Source organism: Herpailurus yagouaroundi, unplaced genomic scaffold (assembly GCF_014898765.1).
Source record: "Herpailurus yagouaroundi ecotype Mexico unplaced genomic scaffold, PumYag 189, whole genome shotgun sequence".
NCBI lineage: Eukaryota > Metazoa > Chordata > Mammalia > Carnivora > Felidae > Herpailurus > Herpailurus yagouaroundi.
Window position 1 is genome coordinate 2055685 of NW_024412420.1, and position 12111 is coordinate 2067795.

A 12111-nucleotide genomic window follows, 5' to 3' on the forward strand; every position below is an offset into this window, starting at 1 on the left:
ATTAAAAAAAAAAATTAAAAAAAAAAAAGAATTCAAGACAGGTGTTTAAATGTCATCGAGAAGAGTATTAATTCATAGAATTTATTTTAGTGACAGGAGACATCACCTGAGTGATGATCCTCACGACATCCTATCTCAAGTAATATTAATAGTAGGTACCTGAATCACTAAGTTATCCAAATAAGATCCTTTTAACTATGAAAAACAAAACAAAACAAAACTTTTGTTAGCATAATGCAAACACTGAAGCCCACACCAGGTATTTTACTGTATAGTAAAATAGTATGGGGGATCTCCCTAGTAAAACTAATCAGTAAACATGTTTGGCCTATCTAATTTAATAACTTATTCCAGAGTTCAAATTTCTGTAAAAGTTATTCATGATATTAAGGCACCTCAACACTATGAACATTTTGGGCTTTGTTGCGGAGGACTGTCCTACATATTGTAGGGTATCCAGCGGCATCCCTGGACTCTACCTACCAGATGCCAGTAGCACATTCCCCGTTGTGACAATTTAGATTGTCTCTTAACGCTGTCAAATGTCACCTGAAGGTATGAGTGAGGGAATAAGAAATTGCTCCAATTGAGAGCTACTGCCATACAAGAGGAACTACAAGGACAAAATATTCACGTGATTAAAACATAAAACCAAAAAACTTCTATCAAGTACAGAACAATTATGTTCCATAAATGTTTTAGTTCATACAGCAAGCAGCTAAACCTGTTTACTTTTTTCCATATTCTAATCTATTAAAATAAAAAAAGGATTCTACGCAAAAGCAAATTGTAACATAATACACATTTTAGTAACTAATGTAACTAAAACAATACTCACATAAGACACAGAATTAAAAAAAAAAAAAAACACCACCCTTTTATTCAGTCTTTTCTTTTCACAAAGCAGAAAAAATGGTGACCAGGAACAAGTGGAAGCATGTTATTTCCTTAATTTAAATAATCACGACCCAGCACCATTCTACTCTGCAGCTACTTTTCTACATTATACTTGTATCCTCTCATTCTTATTCCATGAGAAAAATGTCAAACAATTTCAAAACAGATTCTAATGTTAAACTGTACTAACTTATTTTTTTTAATGTTTGTTTATTTTTGAGAGTGAGCGTGCCACACACGAACAGACAAGTAAGGGAGGGGCAGAAAGAGAGAGAAGCGAGCCCTGAACTGACAGTAAAGGGCCCAATGCAGGGCTCAAACTCACAAACCTGTGATGTCATGACCTGAGCCAAAGTTGGACACTTAACCAACTGAGCCACCCAGGCAACCCCAACTATATTAACTTTTTTTTTTCTTTTAATGTTTATTTTTGAAAGAGAAAGAGCACAAGCAGGGGAGGGGCAGAGAGAGAGGGAGCCCTAGAATCCGAAGCAGGCTCCAGGCTCTGAGCTGTCAGCACAGAGCCTGATGCGTGGCTTGAACTCATGAACCATGATTATCATGACCTGAGCCGAAGTCAGATGTTTGACTGAGCCACCCAGGCACCCCCTAAAACTTCTAAGAGACCTTCATTTCATTTCACCTACAGATGCTCCTGCATACAATCAGCTAATACACTTATTTAAAGTCATGGCTAGAATTCTTGATCTTATGAATACAATATGCCCATAAACTTACCCCTTAAGTTTTTAAAATATTCCTAACAGTACTTTTCGTCCTTAACACTACATTTTTTATATTAAATAAGAAAATATAATCTAGAAGGAAAATAAGTTCTAAAATCATAAAGTAACCCTAGGAATATACTATTGTTTAATTTATCCAAACGTCTACTGAATGTGCACTATGTGCCTAGACTTGTTCTAGGGATGTTTGTGTGTAATCTGGAGGAATACAGCAGTAAACAAGACGGAGAGCCCCTGCCTTCACAGAGCTCGTATTTTAATAGGGAAAAGATCATTAACAAATTCATAATATGATTTTGGATGATATAGGATGATATATATAAGGAAAAAATGAAAACCGTGTACAAGGTAGGTAGTGATTTGGGGAGTGAAGAAAAGCCATAGTTTAGATAAAATGGTCAGGAAACTACCTCCTGAAAAGGTAACTTTTCAGCAGGACTGAATAAGAAGGGGTGAGCTATTCCCCGCATCTGTAATACAATACTAAAGGCCAGTAGGAATGAGCTTGGCTTGGGGCACCTGGGTGGCTCAGTCGGTTGAGGTTGAGCGTCTGACTTTGGCTCAGGTCATGATCTCACAGCTTGTGGGTTTGAGCCCCGCGTCGGGCTCTGTGCTGACAGCTCAGAGCCTGGAGCCTGCTTCGGATTCTGTGTCTCCCTCTCTCTATGCCCCTAACCCACTCACATTCTGTCTCTGTCTCTCTCAAAAATAAATAAACTTTAAGAAAAAATTAAAAAAAAAAAAAAAAAAAAAAAAAGGGAACGGGCTTGGTTTTTGAAAGGAAAAACCAAAAAATCTGATGCCTCAAAATCAGAAAGCAAACAGGGCAGTAATAGATAAGAGTGAAGAACTAGCTAGACAGGAAACTGGGTAGAAGCTTACAGATGAGGAAAAAGAGTTTGGATTTTATCTTAAATGTAGAGGGAAACTACTGGAGGGTTTTCAGCAAATGAGTAACATCTAACATTTAACCTACAATGATCACTCTACTGTGTAGGAATATATGTAAAGGAGAAGTACAGAAACAAGGAGACCAAAAGTAGTTTCAGGCAAGTACTCAGGACTTTTATATTATATCCAGCACAAATGAGACTAAGATCTTTTTAAGACTTGTTTCCAAGACATCATTTGTTTTCAAGAGACTTTCTGCCTGTTAAATAAGCTGGTTGTTTTCCATGATCAAAAGGTATCCTAAAGTCCCTAAATTTCAAATCCAGATTAATTTTAACTGAAAAAAAAAAAAAAAAAAAACAAAAAAAAAAACCCATACTAGAATATTTTTAAGATTCAAAGAGCTAGATAAGATGCACAGGTTTACTAAAATAACAAGGAATATTGAAAGAATAAATCTTTAACAGTAGGGAAAAGGAGACAAAGGCTACAAATGGGACATTTTACTTAGTCTCAGGGAAACTCAAAATCAGTAAAACACAGCAGAGAAAGTTCATGGCCTAGAATATGCAAGAGGGGGTGATGGTAACCCACAACAAGAGAGCCAAAATGACCAAAAACTCAGAGAAAATATGAACCTGTATTTCTAGACAGAAATGAAAAATTAGAGCTGAAAATGGAGGAACAACAGGGTTTCTTTTCAAAAAAATTAATAACCTACCTGGTAAAGACCCAAGATCCCCTTCATTCTGCAATTTTAGGTACCAGGTCTCCCCTCCAAAATATCCCAACCCCATTATCATAAAGCAGTGTATGAAACTAATACATAGTATAAGCTAAATAACTTATTGAATGAGTAAGGCCTACCAATCAGCTCCCCTATTCCTTCATTCAAAAATGTGTAGGAAGAAACAATAATTATATTTTAAAAATGTGATAAGAGGGGCACCTGGGTGGCTCAGTCAGTTAAGCATCCGACTTTGGCTCAAGTCATGATCTCACGGCTTGTGGGTTCAAGCCCTGCACTGGGCTCTGTGCTGACAGCTCAGAGCCTACAGCCTGCTTCAGATTCTGTGTCTCCCTTTCTGCCCCACCCCTGCTTGTTCTATCTGCTTCTCAAAAATAAATAAATGTTAAAAAAAAATTAATTAAAAAATAAATGAAAAAAATGTGATGAGAAGCAGTAAAGAAAAAGATGAAAATAAATTCTATAGAAAAAAAAAGGTACAGAACATTAAGAAGGGGATACTATTTCTTAATAGCCAGGGGGTGCCTGGGTGGCTCAGTAGGTTAAGTGTCTGACTTTAGCTCAGGTCATGATCTCACAGTTCATGAGTTCGAGCCCTGCATTGGGCTCTGTGCTGATCGCTCAGAGCCTGGAAGTCTGCTTTGGATTTTCTGTCTCCCTCTCTCTCAGATCCTCCCTGCTCACACTGTGTCTCTCAAAAATAAATACATATTTTTAAAAAATGAAATAAATAAACATTAAAGATGCTTTTAATTAAAAAAATTTTTTTGAAGATTTATAGCAAGAACTTGCAAAGAATTGGGGGAAAAATGGGACTAAAAGATAGGATATACAAACAATTCACAGAAGAGAAAACCTAAATGTCCAAAGAACATTTTAAATAAATGCTTACTTTCAAACATGTATTAAGACAATAAGATGCCATTCTGCATATAGAAAATTAGCTAAATTGAAGGCTTGTAATACCAAATGCTGATGAAAAGATCATTCTCATACTCTGCTGGTTGATGAAGGTGTAAACTGGTATAGTTGGAGAGCCAACGTGACAATGACTCTTAATGCCGAATGTGGACAAACCCCATGGCCCAGTAATTCCACTTTGAGATGTATTCCCTAGAGAAATCTTATACAAGTACATAAGGAAACGTGTACAAAAAAGTTCACTATTACATCCTATGTAACCGGAAAAAACTGAAATAACCAATATGTCCACCTTTAAGAGAGTAAATTATGTATATTCATAACAAATACTATAAAGCAATTAAAATGAATTAATTAGAGCTACATGTATAAAAACATGTACAGAAATGATAAACACCAAATTTAGGACAGACGAAGGAAGAATGGAGGAAAAAAAACAGTACACAAGAGTTCTAATGATATTCAAAATCTTTAAGTTGTTTGATGGATAAGTGCTATTATTTTCTCCACTTTTTTGTGACTAAAATATGTCATAATAATGAGTCTCCCTAAGGAAAAATCACAGTAAAGAAATTATGCAAAACTAATATTTACAGGATTTATTATTATTGTAAATCCTACCCTGAAGCCAATTCTGGAGTCCTAGCATTAAGAACTTACATCATTTCCACCCTTAAATTATAATAGTGACTATTAAAAAAATACATACTCTGTAACTGATGTTACACTTTCCTGTCCAAAAGGTCCAACTGGATCATCCTTGAATTTATCACTTGGAAGCTGAGGAGGCAAAAACTCTACATCTTTTTTCTTTGGAACCTTGTAATACTTCCAGGCTATATTAGCTTCATCTTCTTCCAAGTTTACTGCTGTACCGACATATATTGTAGGTTCTACAGCTTCCTGGAACTGAGTTGGGAAAGACTGAGATAAACTGTCTATCCTATCTTCCATTGGTTTAGAAGGAACCAAGGGATCTGGTGTTGGCATTTGATAAAAATGTTGACTCTGAGGAGTTGAAGGTGTTTTAGTTACTCCTTCATCAACCACATCACATGGGTGAGGACTGAGTGGGGGTGGTTGAGGTGAATTTGCCATTTCGGTGCCATGCATCTGCGGAGTCTTTGCTACATCATTAGTTCGGATGTTTGAAAATCTCACTTGACTATCTGGAGCGGAGATCACAAGTCTTTGGCTAGCTGAATCTGCATCGATGCCAACATCATCACTAATAGAAACACGATGGTGAAAAGGAGTCAAGGGGCGTTTCTGTGGTTTTTCACTCTTTTCTTGTTTTTCATTGGTCTTGTGCTTAGGAAGTACTTGTTGTTGCTGACTTAAAGTTGGTGCCTGTCCTTGTTGTCCAGGATTTCTTGGCTTGAGATTTTTGTGCCTAAAAAGTTAAAAGAAAGGTTTAATGTTTATAGTATCATTATTACATCAAAGTACACAAGTAAACACTATTAAACATTCCATGTTATCATTTGTTTTTTACATATAAATCTAAAAGTAAAATTATTTGAATTTACATTGGAAAAAAATACTTTGGGGCACCTGGGTGACTCAGTTGGTTGAGCATCCAACTTCAGCTCAGGACATGATCTCATGGTTTGTGGCTTTGAGCCCCGCATTTGGCTCTGTACTGACAGCTCAGAGCCTGAAGCCTGGTTCACATTCTGTGTCTCTCTCTGCCCCTCACCCGCTTGTACTCTCTCAAAAATAAACATTAAAAAAAAAATTTTTAACAAAAAAAAATAAAAAATACTTTGTTGAGTGACCTAAAACTAAGAACTACAGAAAGATTCCTAAGAGCCAATTCTCTTCTGCTCATTTAATAGCTATGTGATCGGGCAACCAAAGATAGTTTACTAATGTAACCTAAATATTTTAGTATCTGAATCAAGAAACAAAATTCTAGTTAAGATAAAGGCGTGTTTAAAAAGGTCTGAAATTTATTCATTTACCAATGTACCTGCAAATCGATGGCTTGGCTAAGCTCAGTCATAATCTACAATCCTACAGCAACCAGCTAGGAAACTTATTCTACACAAACGAAGTTAATCATTCTGGATAGCACTGCAACTGACTGATGGGCACCACACCATATCTGCCATCCTTCTCCCAAGGCATACCATGACAGAATGAATCCGCTAACTAGAAAAGGAAAAGAAAATGCCTGAAGAAATTTATTCCCTCATAATGTGAAGCAATTTCTAAACTGAAAAACTTAAAACTACATGCCTAAAAATCTAGTAATTTTGTTCAGTTTAAGATTTCTTTCAGCATAGTAAAAATACTGTGCCCTATGAGATTTCCAAGCTAAACTGATAGTGATGTATATAATATTTTTTTTTAACTAAGAAACTAGAAGAAAAATGTGGAGGGAATATGAATTTAAAACATGTCCCAGGAATGTAAGGTATAACATTCAATAAAAACCAGTAGTATTCATCACATTAACAGAATAAAAGAGAAAACCATGTAACTATCTCAATACAGAAAAACATGGCAAAATTCAATACATAATTCATCATAAAAAGACTCAAGGGGCGCCGGGGCAGCTCAGTCGGTTGAGCGTCCGACTTCGGCTCAGGTCATGATCTTGTTTGTGGGTTTGAGCACCACTCCGTGCTGACAGCTCAGAGCCTGGAGCCTCCTTTGGATTCTGTGTCTCCGTCTCTCTCTGCCCTTACCCCACTTGCACTCTGTTTCTATCTCTCAAAAATAAAGTATTATACCTTCATAGTATTATGGAGTAGTATAAACTTAAAAAAGAGAGAGGCACCCTGGGTGGCTCAGTCGGTTAAGCATCCAACTCTTGATCTCAGCTCAGGTCATGATCTCACAGTTTGTGAGTTCAAGCCCCAAGTCAGGCTCTGTGCTGACAGCTCGGAGCTTGGAGCCTCTTTCAGATTCTGTGTCTCCCTCTCTCTCTGCCCCTCCCCCGTTCATGCTCTCTGTCTCAAAAACAAACATAAAAAAAAAAATTTATAAAAAAAAGACTCAAAAAGCAAGACTAATCTTAATCTGATAAAGGACATCTATGAAAAACTATACTAATATCATACTTAATGATCAAAGACTGAATAACTTAATCCCTATAACTGGGAACAAAGCAAGAATTATTAACTCAACATTCCTATTCAACAATTTTATCAAAAGTTTAAACCAATGTAGTAAGTCAAGAAAAAGAAAGACTGGAGATTTCAAAAGAAGAAGAAAAACTGTCTTTATTCATACTAAACATGGCAAGCTTTACAATAAGGGGTCAGGCTGACCATTACCTTCTCAATCTCAACAAATTATTAAAAGTGGGACAACCAGACATGTGTCTTCTGATGTGACAGATACAAAGCAACACAGCACCACCTGTGAAGTATTCTCATCAAAAATATTGAACCTGAATTCATTAATAAGCCTCTAGATCAGCACTGTCCAACAACACTTTCTGTAATGACAGAAATGTTCTGCATGTGGCTCCTGAAGACCTGAAATACGGCCAGTGCAATGAGAAACTGAATTTTTAACTGTATTTAAATTCAAATGCTTTAATTTAAAATCCATTAGTGGTTACTAACATGGCTAGGACTAGACAGCACAGCTCTAGAGGTAACTTCCATTTACAGAAATGCAAGGGATAAAGAAATTAAATGACACTAAAAGAACAAGTTACAATATGACAAGTTGAGAAATACAGAATGTGAGACATTCCACGGGACACCTGACCTAGTTTTTCCAGCCAAGCCAATGTCCTAAAAATTGGAGAGGGGATTACAAGAGAGACATAAAAGACTTAACAACCAAAGGTATACTTCTTGTCTGGGTCTTTGTCAAACAACCAACTACACAGACATTATTTTTTTAAAAAAGACATTTCTGAGACAAATCTGTAGGGGATATCAGATGATGCCAAGAAAATACTATTCTTTTTATTAGGGGTGATAATGGAATTATAGTTATATAAGAAAATATTAGCAGAATATTATTAAATAATAACAGAATTAAAATATTAGAGTTGCATACTGAAGTAGGAGTGAAGTGATATTTAAGATTTGCTTTAAAAATCTTCAGCAAGGGGGGCCACCTGGGTGGCTCAGTAGGTTGAGCATCCGACTTTGGCTCAAGTCATGATCTCACAGCTTGTGAGTTCAAGCCCCACGTCGGGCACAGGGCTCTGTGTTGACAGCTCAGAGTCTGGAGCCTGCTTCAGATTCTGTGTCTCCCTCTCTCTGCCCCTCCCCTGCTCACGCACTCTCTCAAATATAAATAAATGTTTAAAAAATTAAGAAAAAAGGGGGGGGACGTCGGGGGGGGGGGCTCAGTCAGTTGAGCAGCCGACTTTGGCTCAGGTACTAATCTCATGGTTTGTGGGTTTGAGTGCAGAGCCTGCTTGGGATTCTCTCTCTCTCTCTCTCTAAGTAAATAAAATAAAATAAAACTTAAAAAAAAAAAGAATGGATCTAAATGTGCTAATATAGAAAAATACCCATGATTACTATTTATCAAAAAAAGTTCCAATATCTATAAAAAAGAACTTATCAAACTCAACACCCAAAAAACAAATAATCCAGTGAAGAAATGGGCAAAAGACATGAATAGACACTTCTCCAAAAAAGACATCCAGATGGCTGACACATGTAAAGATGTGCAACATCACTCATCATCAGAGAACAAATTAAAACCACAATGAGAAACCAACTCACAACAGTCAGAATGGCTAAAATTAACAATCAGGCAACAACAGATGTTAGAGAGGATGCAGAGAAAAAGGATCTCTTCAGCACTGCTGGTGGGAATGCAAAACTGGTACAGCCACTCTGGAAAACAGTATGGAGGTTCCTCAAACTAAAAATAGAACTACCCTATGATCCAGCAATTGCACTATTAGGTATTTATCCAAGGGATACAGATGTGTTGTCTTGAAGGGGGACATACACCCCAATGTTTATAGCAGCGCTATCGACAATAGCCAAAGTATGGAAAGAGCCCAAATGTCAATTGATGGATGAATGGATAAAGATGTGATACACACACACACACACACACACACACACACACACACACACACACATACATACAATGGAGTATTACTTGGCAACCAAAAAGAATGAGATCTTGCCATGTGCAACTACGTGGATGGAACTAGAGGGAATTATGCTACGTGAAATTATTCAGTCAGAGAAAGAAATATCATAGGACTTTACTCATATGTGGAATTTAAGATACAAAACAGATGAACAGAAGGGAAGGGAAGCAAAAATAATATAAAAACAAAGAGGGGGACAAAACATAAGAGACTCTTAAATACAGAGAACTGAGGGTTGGTGGAGGAGTTGTGGGTTGGGGGATGGATAAGGAGCATTAAGGAAGACACTTGGTGGGATGAGCACTGGGTATTATACATAGGGGATGAAGCACTGGGCTAACTAACTTGGATGTAAATTAAAAAATAGAAAATTAAAAAAGAAAAAAGCAAGTTGCAGAACAGCATACATAGCAGGATTCCACTTGTATGAAAAGAAAGCAGACAGGCAGATCGTAAGTATACAGGCACAAGGAACTCATAGCTTTTATTTCATGTGCATTATTTGAATTTTTTAAATAGCATAAAAAATTTACAAATAGCATTAAAAAACAAGCAGTAGGTTATTCCAATGTAGGAATAATCCCTTCACTGATCATCCTCTCTTTGAATACTTTCAATGACAAAGACCACATCGATTTATAAGGAACGGCATTCCCACCATTGTCAAATAGCTCCAGTCGAAAAAAGAGAAAAATTATATACATATATACATGCATATATATAATATGTGTATGTATGCATGTATATACGTGTGTGTGTGTGTGTGTGTGTGTGTGTGTGTGTGTGTGTATTTTTGGGGGCGCCTGGGTGGCTCAGTCGGTTGGGCATCTGACTTCGGCTCAGGCATGATCTCACAGTTTGTGAGTTCGAGCCCTGCAACCGGTTCTGTGCTGACAGCTCAGAGCCTGGAACCTGCTTCAGATTCTGTGTCTCCCGCTCTCTCTGCCCCTCCCCGCTAGTGCTCTCTCTTTCTCGTTCTCTCTCAAAAACAAACATTAAAAACTAAAAAAATAATTTATATATATATATATATATATATATATATATGTATATTTAGAGAGTGAGAGAGAGAAAAGAGAGGGAGAAAGTAGGGGAGGGGCAGAAAGAGAGAATCTTAAAACATGCTCCATGCTCAACCTGGAGCCTAAAGCGGGGCTAGATCTCAGAACGTTGAGATCATGACCTGAGGTGAAACCACCAAGAGTCAGATGCTCAACCTACTGAACCACCCAGGCACCCCAAAATAGTAATTTTAGATCAATCAAATTCAATAAAATGTTAAGATTTTTTCAAGTTTTTCAGTAAAAGAAGAGGTCTAGATGAAACAAATGTAGCAAGTAAATACGGATGGCTGATAGACAGGAGAGCACTGTCCAACTTTCTTTTCTGCACATCTGAAATTTTTCACAGAATAAGATAGAACTAAAATGCAAAAAATAATAAAATGGAAATAACTGGAACAAGATTGAACTGTCCCAAAGTCCTTCTCTGTTCCATAATGAATATAGGGATACAAAGATTAGCTTTAAACTTCATGGAAAGCAAATGAGATAAATGTTTGATTAATTAACAAAAGAATTAAAATAATTTCTCAGCCAGCTGTAAGATAAAAAGAAGACAGTCAACAATAAAAGCAGGAAAGGGGAAGAAAAGCAAAATAGTGTGTGGGGGAAGCAGAATAAGAAGGTAGGAATAGATAGGTATATTGTGACAGTTATTATTCATTTATTGATTATTCAAATATTTTAGTGTCTACTATGAAAGTCTTCAAAGTATGGTCCATGAACTCTTTCAGGGTTGTATGGGGTTCAAACCATCATCATAATAGCATAAGACATTATTTGCCTTTTTCATTATGTTGATATTTAACAATGTTACAAAAGCAACAGACAGTAAAATTTTTGGCAACAGATCACGATTCAAGGCAGTGGTACTATTAGTAGTAGTATTGTGTATTCTTTACCACTATACACTCATGTTTTTAAGGCCAATTTCACTTAAGAATGTCCTTCAAGAGGGGCGTCTGGGTGGCTCAGTTGGTTAAGCGTTCTGACTTCAGCTCAGGTCACGATCTCGCAGTTCGTGGGTTTGAGCCCCACATCGGGCCTGTGCTGACAGCTCAGAGTCTGGAGACTGCTTCGGAGTCTGTGTCTCCCTCCTCCATCTCTGCCCCTCCCCCGTTCACACTGTCTCTCTCAAAAATAAAAAATAAAATCATTAAAAAAAATTTTTTTAAAGAATGTCCTTCAAAAGACAGTAAAAATGATTTTTTATTAAGTTTCAATCTCTGCATACACAGCTATTTTTTTTTAATGTTTATTTTTGACAGGGAGACAGAGCGTGAGCAGGGGAGGGGCAGAGAGAGAATGAGTCACAGAATCTGAAGCAGGCTCCAGGCTCTGAGCTGTCAGCACAGAGCCCGACGCGAGGCTTCAACTCATTAACCGCGAGATCATAACCTGGGCTGAAGTCAGACACTCAACCGACTGAGCCACCCAGGCACCCCTGCATACACAGCTTTTCATATTCTACCTAAAGAAACAGGAGGGGTGCCTGGCTGGCTGGGTCGGTAGAGCATGCAACTCTTGATCTCAGGGTCATGAGTTCAAGTTTCACACTGGGTATGTAGTTTACTTAAAAAAAAAAATCAAAGGAAACAGAAAACACACATAAAGCATTTCTGCTACATATTATGTTTTGTTTTTGAGAGAGAGAGAGAGAGAGATTGATCATGAGCTGGGGAGGGACAGAGGATCCAAAGCAGCTCTGTACTGACAGCAAGAGAGCCCTATGCGGGGTTTGTTTTTTTTTTTTTTTTTTAA

General features: G+C 37.2%; 1 protein-coding gene across 2 annotated transcripts in view; it reads right to left on the bottom strand.

The window, feature by feature from the left end:
• MED13 (mediator complex subunit 13) overlaps positions 1 to 12111 on the bottom strand; it is a 111244-nt gene that overhangs the window by 54031 nt on the left and 45102 nt on the right. For both annotated transcript variants that reach the window (XR_005797433.1, XM_040496929.1), the window contains exon 9: positions 4913 to 5596. Coding sequence is in view for 1 of the 2 variants with exons in the window: in XM_040496929.1 (XP_040352863.1) it covers positions 4913 to 5596 (684 nt within the window). In the remaining variant the exon portion in view is untranslated. The remainder of the gene's footprint in view (positions 1 to 4912; positions 5597 to 12111) is intronic.